We start from the raw sequence: 18,864 nt of genomic DNA, 5'->3' as shown, positions 1-18,864 counted from the left end.
GTATTGCCTTAATTACAATTATGTCTGCTCACGTCTCACCTTCCACGGGAATGTAAGCCCCTGGAGGACGTGGCTCATCTTTATACATCTTTTTATTCTCTTATAATGCCTGTCTGAATGTGTTGCAAATAGCTGGTAATCAGAAAACATTTGTGTAATGAAAAATACCTGTGGATATCAAAATTATATACATATATATATAATATTATATCCTCAATATATTTTGTATGTTTTGGCAGCAAAAAAAGTTTCTAAATCTATCATTGCCTTGCTAGAATACACAAGCTTGTTGACAAAGATCATAAATCTTCATAAAATTTAAGAGGGAACAGAGAATCTTCAAATATGTACAAAGACAAGCTGTCCTAAAAATACTTTGTTTTAATTAGTGATAGCATCAACATTACAGAACATAAAAAGCAGAACGTTTCAATCTGAAAAGTCCACAACCATAAAAAAGATGATGCTACTTCAGTTCAGACTTGCTAACTGGAATTATCTTCCTCTGCTAACCAAAAGATTACCTACACTTTGATGGGGTTTATGGGAAAATATCCTGTGTGTATTCTTTTAGGTTACTTCTAGAAAACATGCCTCCTAGGTGGTTTTCCCATGAAGCCGATAAAGCTCAAGCTTCAGGACTCTGCTTGCTGTAGCAGGAAGCCCCAGTAACTGGCTCTTCTGTCCTTTTTCTTAGCGCCCACACCCCGACCCCACGTAACTAACACACACAATGGCATAAACTTCAGGCCGGCGAATCCGGGACCCACCCCTGCCGGTCCTCGGCTAGAGGAGGACGTTAAGAAAACAAAGGCTATAGTTCCCAAAATTGATCCCAACGATCGTTTATTAATTTCAAGCATTTCTCAATAGCCCAGGCAAAGAGAGGCAATTGGGCTGCAGCAGTCTTTTATGGGTATCATTCTTATTAGTATTACTTTTCCCAGGCTACAAAATTATGTCTTGGAAACTAGGATTAGATAAAAGCTATTTTCCTTAAATATAAGTAACCCCAAATAGTTATTACCCATAAAAATTAAGTAATGCATTGTGCTGAACTTTTCTCAATACTAAATACATCGTTTCTTGGCGCTAGGTCTAACAGGGCAAAAGAAACATCGACCCGTTTTCATTAGGAACTCATTTTGAGTCATGTTGTAATACAAAACTAAGCAGTGCAACCAAATGTTAATCGTGTGATTTAATTAAGGAACTGCAGTAAGTCTTTTCCGATTTGCAACCATTTTTTTGACACGAAGATCAAAACAATCCAAAAAGTTCTGCTGTCATCTCCGACTTCTGGCTACTGGAGTTTTCAAGCTCGAGTAGTGACTTCTCAGAGGCTACAGAGAAAATGTGGCGGGGGTGGGGTGGGCAATACTCCCACAATCACACACCTTCCTATCCCTACCCCCACTCCTACCCTCTTCCAGCGTTTGTTTCCAGGAGTTCTTCCCGTCCGCTGTGCAGCCAGCAGTCCGCTTTTCGTTGGTGGGTAAAGCGGTACCAATATCTGGTAGGGTTTTGTTGTTGTTTTGGGTTTTGCTTATTTTTTATTTTTAAGCATGACAGCCTGTGTTGTTCGATACGCCTACTCTACCAGCGGCTTTACTTTGAAGATGGACCGCCCCTCCACCTCTGGACAGGTCCTCCGGGCATTCCTGTTGCCCACTCAGGGTCCCTCAGTTTGGGACTGGCCCCGGGCCACGTCAGGAGAGGGTCCGACGGCGTCCCGGCGCCCTGGCCCCGGCGGAGACACCCTCAGGAAGGTCTCCTTGGGGTGGCCACGACACCAGAGCAAAGTTACCAGGCAGCAAGGTGGCCCGTAGGCACTTCCAAGAGGACTCAGCCAGTTCCCAGCCAGGGACGCGCCCGAGAGGGGGAAGGGAGTGTCGCCACTTAATCCCAAGAAAGGCCGCGGGACCCACCTCCGGCTCCCTCCCGCTCCCGCCCTCGGCCCCACCTCCCCCTGCTAAGCACAAAGCCGTCCCCGAAGCGGGGGCCAGGCCTGCGGGAGGCCGCCTGGACGCGACTGGACCGCGGCCCGGGGCCCGGCTACCCGCGGCGCGGGCCGCGCAGGCCGCCGATCCCGGGCGAGCCCAGAGTTCCCGTCCCGGACGGAAAGGACGCGCTTGCCCGCCCTGCCTTCGAGGCGCGGGAAGCCGGGCCCCGCCGCCCCGAGCCCTCCGAGCCCCCCAGGAAGGCCCGGCGCGACCCTCGCTGCCCCGCCAGCCACCCCAGAGGTGGCGGCCGCCGGCGTGGAGCGCCAGGGCCCGGCGGGCCGCGCCAGGGCCCGGGGCTCGCAGGGGCGTGCACACGCCGTCCGGACGTGGGTGAATCAAGTCGCAGGCGGCCTTTCCCGCCCCACGGAAGTGCAACATCGGGGCCTCAAATCAATTCCCCTCATTTCCGTAGGGCCCGGTCCTCCCGCACCTGCGTGAGGCGGCCAAACACCGCGGGAGCGTGGGGGAGGGGGACGGGGCGGGGGCTGGAGCCCCGCGACCCCGCGCCTCGCCCCGGCCCAGGGGCGCACACGCGGGCGCGCACACACGCACTCTCCTGCCCCAGTGCGGGAAGATGGCCGTTTCTGCGCCAGGATAAAGGCTCTTTGTTGCGCGCACACAAAAGCGGCCAAGACCCGCTCTTCTCGCAGGCCCTTTGCACACCTCGCAGGAACTCGGCTGAATTTCCAAATGGCCTTAGCAGCCTGAAAGCGGTAGGAGCAACTAAAGAGAGGGGGGAATAACAGGCCTCCCGCCCTCATCTACCAAAACCTCTGTCAATATGCAAGTATTCGCCCTGGGAGACGGGAGGTGAGACCATTCGCAAGGGAGGAAGAAAAGAGGAAAACCTACTTTGACTATCAAGGCCCCAAGGGGGGATTAAACATTCACATTCTTGTAGGGTTTCTCCCCTTAACCAGGGTAGAAACACAATCTGGAGAAGTCTGGATACACCAAAAAGAAAAAGAAAAAAGAAAGAAAAAAAAAAAACCAACAACAGCAACTTAAAAAACAAAAACAAAAACATAACAAACCAGTTGCCATCAGCCCAAAGTGGTAGTAGCAGCAGCCGGCGCGTGTGATCCACTTACTTGTCCGACTCTTGTGACATGTTTGATCCAATGAACTCGCTCCCCTTTTCCTGGAGCCTCAGCCTCTGGTGAAACTGGACTTTCAAGTCTGTGCAGGTGAAGGTGTGTGAGAGCGCCCGAGATGGCAGAACAAGAGCTACAGGTAATTCTGCTTTTCCGTCCCCCCTCACCACTCTCGCTCGCTCGCCCGCTCGCGCCCTCACCTAGCCGGAAAGGTGGGATAAGGGGGGGCCCCTCACATGGGGCCCGAGCTCGGAGGCGGCCGGGCGGCGCGGAGTCCTCCTGGAAGGTGGCAATGGGCAGCCACAGAGCAGAAAGTGGCGGACTTGGGCGGCCACAGGTAACTTTCTCGCAAGGAGCTGAATTCTTTCACTAAAGGATACAAGCCCGAGGGACGAGCTGCGCCGTGATTGGCTGCAAAGCTCCCTCAGGTGAGCTGCCATTGGCAGAGGCGCGCTCAGGTAAGGCCCTTCTCCAAGTGCAGGTAACTCACTCCGTAGTTTACCTGAGTGGAGCGGCGGCACGTTTGCAGCCCGTGGGAGCTGAGGGTCATTTGCTAGGAGTAGGCTTCACGCCACGCTTTCCTTCTTCCCGGAGGCCGGCCGCGTGGGGGCGGGGGGGTGGGGGGGGGGAGGGGGCAGGAAAAAAAGAAACACTTGCCACCACTAGGGATTGTGGGTCGAACGGAAGGCCTAAAGGAGAGCTGAACCCAGGTACCCCAGGCCAGCCGAACCGGAATCAAATGGGCAGCACAACCGCAGGGCTTTTAACACACACTTGAAGAGGACTTTTGACATTGTCGGAAGAGTGAGGGACCGAAGTTTACTTTCTGCGCCGAGGGGGGAAAAACACAAAGATTGCCGAGTCTGTTGTGTAATTGCATTTTTAACATTCTTATCCAGAGCAAACACTTTCCGTGTCCCGATGTGTAAAAGATACCAGGTAGATTACAGATTTTCACATAGGTGAGCATCCTTTCATGAGCTGGCCAGATGGCTAGTGGCGTGGTTTTGATGGGGTGAGGAGATTTGGGGTGAATAGACGCCAAGATGGCCCAGGCCTGCCTCTTCGATGGCAACTCTAGTCTGGGATTCCAGAGCTGCAAACAACCACTGAACCCCTTCTGTAAGCCTGTTGTCATTTGACGTTCCCAGGCAGGCATCAACATTTACATTGTAATTCAATAGAAGCAGCGACTACAAAGGTGCTTTATCCTTCCAGCTTAATATGGTTGCTATGGAAACAGTTCAGGATGAAACTGACTTTTTTGTGGTGCTGTTTCTGTTTGGGAACAACACCAATTACCAAAGGTTTAATTTATAACCACTGTTCCTAAAGAAATATTTGTGAAAGTTCTGACAGGAAATCCAGTCCATACATATGAATAGTAAAAATAAAGAGGGCATGGAAGGCATATCCTGTTTTATTTCAAGTTAATACTAGGTTGCCAGAGATGATACGCAACTTCTGTTTTAACCTTTATGGGTCAGATATTTCCTGAGAATTCCATCATGAGACAAGGTTTGGTTGTTCCATGTTTCACGCTCAGCAAGTGAATTACAAAATTTTGTTCTTCGTTTTTAACCACAATATAAGCATACACACTTTTTCAAGATAATGTAATATTTTAAGACAGTGCAATACCTACCTTTTCCCCACCTTCTTAACCTCCTTTCTAGAGGCGTTCACATTCCACTTTTAGCTGTCTCTTTTGTCGCTGACCTCCCCATTTCTTTTTTTTTTTTTTTTCTCAAGATTTCATTTTTAAGTAATCTCTATACCCACCGTGGGGCTTGAACTCACGACCCCCGAGATCAAGAGTCACACGCTCTTCGGACTGAGCCAGCTGGGTGCCCTGACCTCTCTGCTGCTAAATGATTTATACTGCTGTCTTTTGATTTATCATTTTAGATGTGGTGCTTTGACCACCTGTTGCCTTTAGATAAGGATTTAGCTCTTTCAAAGCCCAGAATCTCCCCTTCCACTGTTCTTCCAACATAGCTCACTCACGGTTGAGGGCCACTAAGTAGCTGATGACTGTGCAAATACCAGTCACAGCAGAGCCAATTAGTGTACTGTGGTTGTTTTCTTTCTTATACAGCCTTTAATCTGTTTACTTAGTTTGTTATGCACGTGTTCTTATATTTTTTTCTACAACGTATCTATCAAATGACTATCACATTTATCTTCCAAATGATCAAACAATCCCATTTCCACCCCTCCCCCCCCCCAAAAAAAAAAAAAAAAAATCCCTCCAAAAGTTCACTGTCCTCCTGCTCCAAAGAAGATGAATTCCTCTCAGGACCCACTGGTCAGCTGTCATCCTGGGACATTCCTTCATCTCCAGAGCAAAAACCCCATTTCTCTGTCCTACGCCTTCTTTCTTGGTTACCACTTCATTTTCATGGCACATGTTCCAGCCACAAACCAAGAAAAGGTACAGAAGGTAAAACTTGAAATGGCTCTGTTCAACCCATACTTTTTTTAAAATTTTTTTAATGTTTATTTATTTTTGAGACAGAGAGAGACAGAGCATGAACGGGGGAGGGTCAGAGAGAGAGGAAGACACAGAATCCGAAGCAGGCTCCAGGCTCCGAGCTGTCAGCAAAGAGCCCGAAGCGGGGCTCAAACCTGTGACCTGGGACTCACGGGCTGTGAGATCATGACCTGAGCCCAAGTCGGAAGCTCAACCGACTGAGCCACCCAGGCGCCCCTCAACCCTTACTTTAGATGGAAAGTTTGAACAAGTGTAGGATTCTAAGTTGAAATTCTTCATTAATAAGTTGATAAAAATGTGCTCTTCTATCTTCTAATATCCAGTGTTTCTGTTGAAAATTCCAATGGCATCCTGGTTCCCATTTCTTTGTGGCCTGGAATTTTTCTTTCTAGAAACTTGGAGAATAGTCTCTTTGTTTCTAATATTTTGAAATGTCATAATTATGCTCCTTAGTTCTCTAGTATTGTAAAATTTCACCGCGTTGAAGGCTTTCATCAAATGTTGCAAACCGTTGACTCTCCTTTCATGCTTAAGAATGAGGTCATAAAACCCCACCAGAAACTATGTGTGAGGATGGGAAGGAGTGGGCTTGCTGTATGGTGATCAGGTGGAGGCTGTTTATTCTATAGGCTCTTCTCTTTTCAGTTCTTTAGTTTCTCTGGAGAAGTATCTGCAATCTCTTGCCTGAAGTGACATTCACCTGGCTGCCAATATTCTGGAAGCAGCTCGGGGTTGGGGGGGTGGGGGGGGGCGCCAGGTGAGTCACAGCTTACTATGCAGTTTTTCGTGTTCTTTTCTTTCCTGTAGGTGCCTTACTCCTGCCTTTCTTCATGCCTGGTGTACAAGTCTCTCTGCTGTTTCTCCAGCTGGAGGTAATCACCCAGCTGCAAGAAATGGGACAGGGGACCTGAAGGCCTAACAACTCCAAATGCCCACATTCACTCAGGCCCCAGCCTCTCACCTCTTCCTCACTTCTGGGATGCTGGGACCTCTCATCAGCATTTTCTTCTGATGATCTCTGGACCCAGGGCACTCGGAAGCACAGTAGCATAATCTGGGCTTTTTCTGTACTGACCTCTAGGAAGACATGCGAGTGTAGCTTTTGCTGTTCTCTTAAAGCAGTTCCTACTGTTCCATCCACCCCGTCGCCCAGAATTGTACTGAAATATCTTTTGCAGATGACCCTTCCTTCATCCCCTTTGTTCCCGTGTATTTATTTTTTATGTCCCTTTACTGTCCTTTTTAGGAGACAATGAAGATAAACAAGTGTGAGTCCATCTGTCATCTTTAATTTGCAGCTACTTAAAAAATTATCCAAAAGCTTGTATCAAACTGTCCGGCATTTATGGCCAAACCTTTCTTTTTATTGGTCCATGATGGTCAAGATTCCTTTCTTCTTCTCCAGATTTCTTCCTCCTTCTTCTTCTCCTTTCTTCTTCTTCTTCTTCTTCTTCTTCTTCTTCTTCTTCTTCTTCTTCTTCAGTCCCCAACCTAGTGATTGTTTATATAATGGCTGACGACTGTCTTTACTTGGAACAATTAGCACATCAAAAAAAAAAAAAAAATGAACCTGGTATTTGCCAAAGTACACGTCACAGACTTCAAAGTTTCAGCACAGTGTAGAGCTTTGGTTGTCACTTTAGGTGGCAGCAACCAAGTAAATTTCCAGATAAAAAGCTAGTGATAAAAGGGTATTGCTTTTACACCAAACCATTTCATTTATAAGATTAAAGTTGTAGTTAAATTCCCAGCCAAGAAAAATGGAATTGCTTATTTTTTATTAGTAATCATTAGCGTGTGTTATGATGGCTAATCACATTTTCCTAAAGTAAAACGTTTAGTATTTGATACTAAATTGTTGTTTCATTATGGTGAGTCTATTACAGTGAGACTTTGGGAGAAGGATGCCCCTTCTGCGGCATCTGGGCAGAAATACCGAGTTTTCAAGGGCTACGGTTCTCATCAGACAAGTCTGGCTGCTGCTTGTTGGCCCCCTACACGTTACCATACACGGACCACTACAGCCTGTCTGTCGTTGAATCTGTTGCAGAACCGTGTTTTGCACTATAAAAACCCGAACTTGTTTGATTGGCTTCCCAAGAGGAAACCTTGGGAAGAATGAAAGGTACCCTGGATGCCTACATTTGAAATCAACATATAGATTTATAACTTAACCAACTGAGCGGTAAATAGTACTTTTCTTGCAGTTTGGGGGCCACTTCTGTTTTTCCTAGTTGCATGGATATGTATATCTGCATCGACATTTACTCCTGTGAAGGCTCTTGAACTAGTGGTGTGGAATTCAGCTAATAGTCAGCTGGGGTTTGCATACTTCCTTCAGGAGAGAACTGTTTCCTGGGCTGGCCATTAGTAAAACTCGTGGTCCTGTTAAAACAGGGTGCACTGAATACATGTGTTTACTTCTTCCTGCAGTCCCACTGATAGAGGAGTAAGAGAAGAGACGAGGAGGTTAAAGATGACAACAAAATTGGGGAAGCGGGATGTGACTGCAGGAGGAAGGAGTGACTTAGCTGAGCTGAGAAGAAGGATGACCCTGAGGAACTAGCCTGACTAGTCTGTAGGACCTCATAAGGCAGAGCAATCAAATTTCCAGTTATCATTGAAGGTGGGAGTGAGTGGTAGGGCTGAAACCAGAGGGACTGATTCAAAATCTGGATACAAATCTGTTAGGACCCTAGGTCCCCACCCCCACCGGCATAATCAAGCTCCCATCTGTATTGGTTTACTAAGGCTGCCATAACAAACTACAACAGACTGTGTGGTTTAAACAACAGAAATTTATGTTGCATGGGTGGATCAGTCAATTAAGCGTCTGACTCTTGATTTCTGTTCAGCTCACAGTCGGTCGGTAGGTCAAGCCCCATGTTGCGTTCCCTGCTGAATGTGGATCCTGCTTGAGATTGGGATTCTCTCACTCTCTCTCTCTCTCTCTCTCTCTGCCCCTCCCCCATGCGTGCTCACTCTCTCGCTCTCTCAAAATAAATAAACATTTAAAAAAAATATTAAACAACAGAAAATTATTTTGTCACAGTTCTGGAAGCTGGAAGTCCAAGATTCAAGGCTTGTCAGGGTTGGCTTCATTCTAAAGCCTCTTTCCTTGGCTTCTACATGGCTGTCTTCTGGCTTTGTCCTCAAATAGTCTTGTCACTGTGAATGTACATCTGAGTCCTAATTTTCTCTTCTTTTCTTAACTTTTTTTTTTTAAAAAAGATTTTATTGTAAGTAATTTCCACACCCAAAGTAGTGCTCACACAACCTGGCGATCAAGAGTCGCACGCTCCACCAACTGAGCTAGCCTGTTTTCACGAGGCATTAGTTGTAATGGATCAGGACCCAGCCGTATGATCTCATTTTATGTTAATTGCCTCTTTAAAAGCCCATCTCCCAACACAGTCACATTCTGAGGCACTGGGGGTTACAGCTTCAGCACATGAATTTAGGGGAGACACAGCTCAGCCCACAAACCCATCCCTCTTCCATGGCAGGAGACAGAAGTGTCAGACTGAACCTGGAAGACTTGAGGCTTGGGTACATCAGTCATCAAGAGTGAGGCATTGGACTGAATAGCCAGGGGAGTAAGTGAAAGACCATATGCTAATTAGGGAGATACCATCTCCTGGCCCTCTCCACCTAGCTTAGGGAACCTGGAGCAAAGCTTATACCACCACCACCCATGCCTGCCCTCCATCAGTCAACAAGTCCTGTCCTCACCCAGGCAACTTCTAATAAGCTTTTTATGCCATGCTCTTAAGTATAAATATGAAGTCAATGATTGCCACACCTTTGAGAAGAAAACCTCCAAAATGGAGTATAAAGGCCAGAGCAAAAATGTAATTAAGAGAGTGATTTTGGAGTGCCTGTGTGGCTCAGTCGGTGAAGTGTCCGACTTGGGCTTGGGTCATGATGTCGCGGTTTGTGAATGCAAGCCCCGCATTGGGCTCTGTGCTGGCAGCTCAGAGCCTGGAGCCTGCTTCGGATTCTGTGTCTCCTTCTCTCTCTCTCTGCCCCTCCCTGACTCATGCTCTGTCTCTGTCTCTGTCTCTGTCTCTCTCTCAAAAATAAAAACATTTAAAAAAATAAAATAATAAAAAATTTAAAAAAGTGATTTTGAGGAAAACAGTACCGTACAGGGATGGGATAAAGATTGTATAATTAATATATAAGATATTACAGTCATGAAACAAGAAGAGCATACTATTTAAAAACAATGAAACAATCATCAGAACCAAAATGAGTTTGCAGACATTAAAAATGTAAAAGCTGGAATAGAGCCTTTTATGGTATATTTGAAGACAGAATCTAAGAAACCTCCCAGAAAATAGAATAAAAAGACAGCAAAATAGACAATACAAGAGAAAAAGATAAGAAAATTGCAAGAACGGTCAGGAAGATCTAATATGTGACTAACAGGTGTTTCAGAAAGAAAAAAATGGAAAAAAATGTTGGGGAGAAAACTTTTAGAGGAAAGATAAAATACTATTTTTGAGAACTTAAGCATTATGAACCTTCTGATTGGTCTGGCCATGTAGTGCTCAGTACAGTGGATTCTAAATGATGTAAATTGAGGCAATAATGATTAAATTTCTGGGCTTACCTTTCCAGAGGGTAAAAATAAAATGAAATGAGCAGGGAAACAACTCAGACATAAAGGATCAAGAATCAGAATATATTAGCTTTCTCAACAATACTGCCAGCTTGAAGATATTAAAAGCAATACCTCTGAATACTGAATTCTAGGCCTAGACAAGTTATCAATGAAGAATAAAAGTAGAATAAAATTCCGTTTCAGAAATGCAAAGTCTCAAAAGTGCCTCCCGTGGACCCTTTCTCAGAAACATAGTGAATAATGTGCTCCATTAGGAATTAGGAGAACAAGGCAGAACCAAGAAAGAGATGGTCTTGAGACTCAGAAAAGGCAATTAGAGGGAGGCCAGAATGATGGCTTTGTAGCAGACTCAGAGAGACTGTCTTTCAACAGAGGTCTCTGGGTGACAGTAGGGGGTAGAATCCAATGATTGCATTTAACATTGTGGAAAGTTGTATTGAGAAATTCTTTTGAGGGGGAGGAAAGTCTTAGCAATAGGTACAAAGGAAACTAAGTAGACAGTTAACATTCAGTAGGTCCAGGGGGAAAGAAATTATATAAGAATGGAAATTCGATCATAGTAATCTTAGTATGTACTTGGCTTGACAGCAGATAATAATCATATGATCATAATAATGGAAATACTGAATGGTAATGTATTAAAACGGGTGATAAAACTCAATCGGGAAGGAGGAAGACAATAGTGTCTCACGGGTGAGGAGGAAGTGGAATGTTGTGGCAGAGAGTGATGTCATCTACGATCATAGAAAGTCAACAGTTGTTGCCTAAGTCTCATAAATCAAAACCTAGCGACATAAATATTAACAGTGGCTTAGAAAAATAAAATTTTGCTTTCGTCACCTTAATTTTTTTAAGTTTATTTTGAGAGAGAGAGCGAGCAGGGGAAGGGCAGAAAGAAAGAGGGAGAGAGAATCCCAAGCAGGCTCCGCACTGTCAGCACAGAACCCGAGGTGGGACTCAATCTCACAAACCGTGAGATCATGAGCTGAGCTGAAATCCAGAGTTGGTCGCTTAACCAGCTGAGCCACCCAGGCGCCCCTAGTTTTATTCACTTTAAAAAATAAAAGATCTGAAAGTTAACAGCTGCTCGCTTCAGTTCTGATGCTTAATTCTGGCATCTCTGAGATCCTCTGGGTCTTTTTCTGGTGGGCACAGATGATCTCTTCAACTTTAGCCATTGCATCTATGTTTAAGGCAGTAAGAAGGGGAAAGAGACGGTGTCAGCTTCAGCTACGCCATCAGTCATGACAGCAATTCCAGCACTGATGTTAGAAGCCTCCAGTGCCTTCATGTCCTCGCCCAGAACTGGGGTCCCACAGTCACCTCCTTCTGCAAGAGTGGCTGGAAACATGGGTATCTAGCTTTCCCAAACCCTCACGTGAACGCAGGCAAGAAAGGAAAAATTGGAAATGTATTCAGGGTCAGCCAATCGGCATATTGTTTAGAAATGTGGAAGTAAATGTTAGCATTTTAGAAAGAAAGCTCATTAAATAAGGTCACCTCATAGCAGCGGGATTGGGCAGTAGAGTGAAAGTGAGGCATGGATTGGCATTTTTCAATAGCAATACTATATTCTACATTATTAGTTGATGTGATTATTTGACTTTTAAACCGATGGATATAGTTTTATACACATCTACAACTTATACACATACACCTACATGCTTATATGATTTTAATCAAAATAAATTTTGAAAATAAAAGTACGAATTGCAAACATACCATGTTCCCTCTTGCCCAGGGACTTTGCATTTGCTATTCTATCTCCCTAAACTTTTGCTGTCTTTTCTCTCTCATCTGACTAGCTCCTAACTTTCCCTCAGATCAGTGCTTAATCATCTCATCCTCAGGGAAGTCTCTCTGGCTCTTCCAGATTAGAAATAGGTATATTGGGAAGATACATTTCTCCATTATTGCTGTAGAAACATGCTCCTCTTCCTGAAAGCACCTGCCACAGTTACTTGAGGGGCGTTTGATCATTGACCATCCCCCTTCACTAGACTCTAAGCTCCAGGAGGACAGAGATTATGCCTATTAATAGGCTCATCATTGTTTCCCCAGAGCTTAACACCTTACCTACCATTTAGTAAAGATTTGATGAGTGAATAAATGACCGATACTCAGAATCATGAGCATCCTTCCCTTTCTAGAATTATTCCATGGTTGAGGGACTTCAGTTGAGGGAGACACCAAACTAAGCACCTTCACCAGCAATACTGAATAAATAAATGAATTCCATGAGCATATATGGAGTACCTTCCATATTCCAGGTGCAGAACTGGGTTCCTCCTTTAAGTTTCAATAGTACTTTATGAGATAGGTAATTACAACAGTTAAGAATGCTTTCAACCACAAGCCAAAGAGAAGCCAGCTAGCAGGGGTTTTTACCCAAGAGTGGTTAATTTATCTTACACGACAGGAAATTAGGATGAACAGGAGGATGCAGTTGCTGGTATTCGATTGGCAACTCCATAACTCAGAGGTCTGGGTCAGTGTCTTTGTGCTTATCTACCTCTCAAGTAAAAAGTATCATGTCTTCACACAGCCGAACTTAAAACCAAGGTAAAGGTAGACAAGGCACTCACTTCAGGCATGAAAATCTTTCCCAGGATCCCCCATCAAATTTTACCTTATATCTCATTGGTCAGCACTGGGTCACATGACCAGTATAGATGAGGAGCTGGATCCACCTTGGATCCATCAGGAGCTGAATCAAGGAATCTTCACTCAACATTTGAACATGTAAAGGTTATTTTAGCAAGAAAGAAATGAAGACTGGCCTTTGGTTAAAAAGAAAAAAAAAAAAAAAAAACCAACGGATACCACAGTACTGATAGCTTCATAATCCAGATGGTAAATTTGACCTTCATTTTGGATCAGGTAGGTAGCAGATCTGGGATTCAAATCTAGATCTGCCTGATTCCAAAGCCTGCACCTTGCCACTTCCTAGCCTTGAATGTGAAGAAGTTCTTCCTGTATCAAAATGTGGTAGTTTTTGTCAGGAATGACTTCATAGAAGACAAATACTTTAGGCAAGGTTTTGAAGAAAATAACACAAATTGATTTGATGGAGAAAGTGAGAGGATAGTTGTAGGGTATTAATACTTTCACTCTCATAAAAAAAAATGGTTTTCATGTATCCCACTGACCATCAGAGCATCTCTTCCTATTTGGGGAATTGTTATTGCTTTGATGGTCTAAATGAACTATAAATAAACTGAAAAGAGGCGACGTTTACCCAAGGGAAAATGCCAAAATGAGAACCCAGAGACCATGGCTAGGGCTATAGCAGAACAGAATGTTCTCTTTGAGATTTTTAATGAGGCATGCTCACTGTTGATGCTTCGATATACTCTTGAAAACGTCTGTACCTGGGAAAACATGTTCAAATAACCTAATATCATGACTGTCCCTTCCATGTTTGAAAACCTTGAGCAATTCCTCAGCACACATAGGGCAATCTAATCTAATCTAACCTAACCTAATCTAGTCTATGAATTGAGAACTACCCCAATCTAACTCCAATTGCCTGAACCCAGCCCCGCTGGTCTTCTGCTAAGGAAGCCCAAGCTGAATGTGGTCTGACGTGAGATCTGCAGGGCTACAGACTGGAGGGGACTGTCCTTGTCTAAGCCTTGGAACTGCGAAATATAAGTATGAGCAGAGCCATAAACCAGGAATTGAAAATGAGGAGGTGGATCAAAAATGCCAGAAAGGGTGTAAAGGGCGTAAAGGTGGTAAAACTAAGCCATGGATCTAGGATATGGGCATAAAGGTGGTAAATGGGTGTAAAGGTGGTAAAACTAAGCCATGGATCTAGGATATCAAGCCAAGACATATGCATGATATGTCTAGCTTAATATCCCAACCCTGCTGGGAGCATTGAGATTCAGACAGTAGAAAATTTAGGACAAGTGTCTGCAGCGTTTGCTTAATAGGAATGATTTGCTTTTATTATCTGCCCTGATCTTGATACAGCTCCCTCCGTCCCCTGCATCACATGATCTCACCTCTTTCTGGGTGGTTCTGGCAGAAAGCCCTGAGCTTTTCCAGAGTACTGTGGAAGATAGTAGGCAGGTCTCCGGAGCTGGTCGATGCCCTTCTCAATATACTAGGTTTTGGAGAAAACCAGAGCATAGTATGGTTTATCACTGTCCTTTTTCCATATCCAGTTGTAGAGTGTCAGGCAGAGATGTGCATGAAAAGAGGAGGAGGAGGTGACTAAGTCTAGATGGTCCGGCCCAGCAGGAAGGGGATGGTAATGAGCTCTTGCACTAGAGGCAAAAGCCATATAAAGGAGGGCTTCTGAGGCCATGGCTGGTCCCCATGTAGTAGTTTTCCAGGTTAGAAGAGGGTAGATTTGCCAGGAAGAGAGCCCTATAGTATTGCCCAGTTCTTATGTTCTCCCTAATTCTTAAGGCCAGTTGTCATATATCATCAGAAAATTTCTTGAAAATCTCTGATCTCTAGCTCCTTCTGGCTCCTGTGGGATATTAAATGCTAGAAATGCACTAGGGCTGGGGCACATGGGTGGCTCAGTCGGTTAACCCTCTGACTTCAGCTCAGGTCATGATCTTGTGATTTACGGGTTCGAGCCCTGTGTCAGGCTCTGTGCTGACAGCTCAGAGCCTGGAGCCTGCTTCAGATTTTGTGTCTACCTCGCTCTCTGCCCCTCCCCCCTCATGCTCTGTCTCTCCTTCAAAAATAAATAAACACCAAAAAATAAATAAATAAATAAAAGAAAATAAAAAGAAAAGAAAGAAATGCACTAGGGCCTTGCTTCATAAAGTGGAGACACAGATTAGTAATTTTGGAATAACCTGAGGGCTTATTAGGAGTACAGAGTCTCAGGCTCCTGAATTGAATCCACATTTTAACAAGATTTATATGCACATTAATATTTAAGGAGCACTTGTTTAGAGGATGGCGATACAGCCATGAGTGGAAGCCATATCTTTTGGGGGTTCAGGGTAAAGAAATATAGTTGATCCTTGAACAGCACAGAGATTAGTGGTGCCTATTCCCTGTGCAGTTAAAATTCATGTATAACTTTTGACTTCTCCAAAACTTTACTAATAGCCTGCTGTTGACCGAAAGCCCTAACTATAACACAAACACATGTTTTGTATGTTATATATGTTATATGCTATATTCTTACAGTAAGTTAAGCTAGAGAAAAGAAAATGTTACTAAGAAAATCATAAGGAGAGTTAATACATTCAGAGTACTACACTGTATTTATCAAAGGGGCACCTGGGTGGCTTAGTCATTTGAGCGTCTGACTTCAGCTCAGGTCATGATCTCACGGTTGGTGAGTTCAAGCCATGCATCGGGCTTTGTGCTGACAGCTCGGAGCCTGGAGTCTGCTTCGGCTTCTGTGTCTCCCTCTCTGCCCCAACCCACTCGCCTTCTGTCTCTTTCTCGAAAATAAATAAACATTAAAAAAAATTATTTTTTAATTTGCATAAAATGGACCTGTGCATTTCAAACCTGTGTTGTTCACACGTCAACTGTGTAAGAGATTGCCTTAAGTACATTGTAACCAGTGGGCCAGGTCTGTTGCTGTAGCATAGATTCCCCTTCAGAACTCACTTGAGATTAATCGATGGATGAAACTAACATGATGAATGACTAATCGAAATTTAGAATGAGCTATTAGGTGGTCACCACCTAAACCATTGGTCGGTCTTAGCATTACTAAAAGTAGGACCACCAGACACTGTGGGCCTACTGAGGTACAGTACTACAAAGTCTATGACACCACTTTTGAGGTGTTATTGCCTAGAAATGAAGCTGAGTCTCATCAAGCCTCAGGAAATAAGGAAGAGCGAGAAACGAATGTTTCCAAGAAGCCAAATAGACAAATCTCGACCACTTCTTTAAGAAGTAGGCTTCTTAATTGCAACAAGTCCATGATGTGAAAAAAAAAAAAAAAATTGTGGGGTGGAGAGGGGAGGAATCTGCATTAACGCAGATTTAAAGGACAAGCAACTGAATGTGATTTATGGACCTGCTTTGGATCTTGATTTAGACAACTAACGTTTCAGAAATGTACAGGGAGATATGTAGAGGTGCAATTATCCGAAATTTGCTTTAAAATAGTTCAAAAGAAGGGGGAAATAGAAGAGGTAAAGCAAATGTGGCAAAATCTTTCATGATTATTAAATGTAGGTGAATGAGTAGAAGAGGATTCATTGTATTGTTTCTCATCTTGCTGTGTGAGTTTAATTTTTTTTATCAGCAAAACATTTTTTAAAACAACAAAATCCAAAACTCAATTTCCATATTTGTCCATCTGCTATGCTGCAGGGAAGGGTGTGGATAGGTGGAGGTGGGCATGAGGGTTTTAAACAAGTCTTTCAAGAACCAGAATATGTGGAACTAGCTGGGGACCCCATGCTTCATTGGCCCCTGAGTGGATGACAGCTTGGGAAGTCTGCGTGTGTGTGCATGCATGTGCACACGCACATGCATGGGGGGGGGGGGGGAGAGGGGCGGGGGGGGGGGCGGGCACTCAATTTGAAAATAGGACAGTTAAACAAAAAATGATACAACTCTCCTGGGGGCCAGTGAGAACTAAGCTAAGGATGAAATTTCTAAGGCCCAGGTTTGCCGCAGGGAATTCCTTTCCCAAGATATCAGATAATGTCCAAACCAAGAAAACAAAGGGAGCAGAAAGAAAGTGGATGAGAAAACAGTTTCCCTAAAGCCAGGGAGGTCCCCTCTGAAACAAAGACGCCTCATGAATTAATATAGGCAAATTCATGGTCAGGCCCTGGAGTCAGAGATGAAGAGAAGGAGAAAACAAGATTTGGGGAAAATAAGGCATTGCTTATATCCATGGGGAATCAGGTATTGGCTTATCCCAGCTCCCTGGATCAAGAGAGAAAGGACATCAACTGACTTTTCTCAGTCTTACCTTCTAACAGTCTCCTTCATCAACTCTGCTCCAGGCAAACTACTGTGCACATTATGGCTTAGATCCTCACTGCATTTTCCAGTTGCACTTTTTTTTTTTTTAATTTTTAAATGTTTATTTATTTTTGAGACAGGGAGAGACAGCATGAACGGGGGAGGGTCAGAGAGAGAGGGAGACACAGAATCTGAAACAGGCTCCAGGCTCTGAGCTGTCAGCACAGAGCCCGACACGGGGCTCGAACTCACGGACCGTGAGATCATGACCTGAGCCGAAGTCGGACACTTAACCGACTGAGCCACCCAGGCGCCCCTCCAGTTGCACTTTAACTTAAATACCTTAAGACTGTCCGTGTAGGGGTACCTGGCTAGCTCTGTCAGCAGAGCATATGCAACTTTTGATCTTGGGGTTGTGAGTTTGAGCCCCATATTGGGCATAGATGCATAAAGATTACTTAAAATTAATTAAACAGAGGGACGCCTGGGTGGCTCAGTCACTTAAGCGTCCAGCTTTGGCTCAGGTCATGATCTCCCGGTTCACGGGTTTGAGCCCTGCAACAGGCTCTGTGCTGACAGCTCGGAGCCTGGAGCCTGCTTCCGATTCTGTGTCTCCGTCTCTCTCTGCCCCTCCCCCACTCATGCTGTGTGTGTGTCTCTCTCTCTCAAAACTAAACATTAAAAAAATATGTTTTTAATTAATTAATTAGGGGCCCCTGGGTGGTTGAGTCTGTTGAGTGGCCAACTCTTGATTTTGGCTCAGGTCGTGATCTCAATTGGTGGGTTCCAGTCCCGCCTCCAGCTCTGTGCTGACGTTGTGGAGTCTGCTTGAGATTCTCTCTCCCTCTCTCTCTGCCCGCCCCTCTCTCAAAAACAAATAAACATTTTTTAAAAATGAATTAATTTTTTGAAAAGTCTATTTATTTACATTGGAGAGAGAGAGAGAGAGTGTGGACACACGTGCACGTGCACGGGATCAAGCAGGGAAGAAGCAAGGAGTGAGGGAGCACAAGCAGGCTCCACACCATCAGCATAGAGCCCAAGGCAGGGCTCGATCTCACAAACCATGAGATCATGGCCTGAGCCAAAATCAAGAGTCAGATGCTTAGCTGACTGAGCCACCCAGGTGCCCCTAATTAATTAATTTTTTAAAAAGACTGTCAGTGTAGGAATAAAAAGAGAAGAAGGAAGAGGAAAGGTGATTGCTCTTTACTTTAAGGATTTTAAAGAAGTAGGCTTCTTAGGCTTCCACCAGAATCATAAATAGTCCAGAAGGAAGGGATCCCGAGAAATTATCCCCACATCTTAGATTTAATCTTGCTTTTTTTCTCATTCTGTCAGTTGCTGTGACATATTTTCTGCAACAATGGTGTGCTCAAAGTCAGAGCTGCCTGTATTATTATTGCATGTAAGGCATTAATAGGCAATTCTCTGCTTTAAAAATGCCTTTGACATTTCAACAGAAATAACTCATAAAAACTAACAAACAGTTTTAGGAGTTTTGTTAGTATTTTTCAATACGTGAGCATTTTTAAGTGAAAATGGGATGTTAGTTATTGTTATGTAATAAACCAGGCCAAAATATAGTAGGCTAAAACCACAGACATTATCTCACTTGATTTCTGAAAGTTAGGAATCCATAAACAGGGCTGCTGGGTGGTTCTGGCTCAAGGTCTTTCATGAGGTGGCAGCCAAGCCATGCTCTGGGTCTGCAGTCATCAGAAGGCTAGAGGA

At 44.4% G+C, this 18,864-nt stretch overlaps 1 protein-coding gene across 4 annotated transcripts in view; it reads right to left on the bottom strand.

Moving 5' to 3' along the window:
- Window positions 1–3,395, bottom strand: part of GRHL2 (grainyhead like transcription factor 2) — a 170,389-nt gene extending 166,994 nt beyond the window's left edge. For 2 of the 4 annotated variants that reach the window (XM_019467969.2, XM_053896591.1), the window contains exon 1: window positions 3,095–3,195. In XM_019467969.2, the coding sequence (XP_019323514.2) occupies window positions 3,095–3,114 (20 nt within the window). In that variant the 5' untranslated portion in view covers window positions 3,115–3,195. The other 2 variants (XM_053896592.1, XM_053896593.1) reach the window with 2 other exon arrangements.
- Window positions 3,396–18,864: the final 15,469 nt, after the last annotated feature.

The sequence above is a fragment of the Panthera pardus genome, unplaced genomic scaffold (assembly GCF_024362965.1).
Source record: "Panthera pardus isolate Hobbes unplaced genomic scaffold, ASM2436296v1 HiC_scaffold_7, whole genome shotgun sequence".
NCBI classification, from domain to species: domain Eukaryota; kingdom Metazoa; phylum Chordata; class Mammalia; order Carnivora; family Felidae; genus Panthera; species Panthera pardus.
The sequence above is the reverse complement of the archived record's forward strand: the minus strand, read 5'-3'. Positions and strand labels throughout refer to the sequence as shown.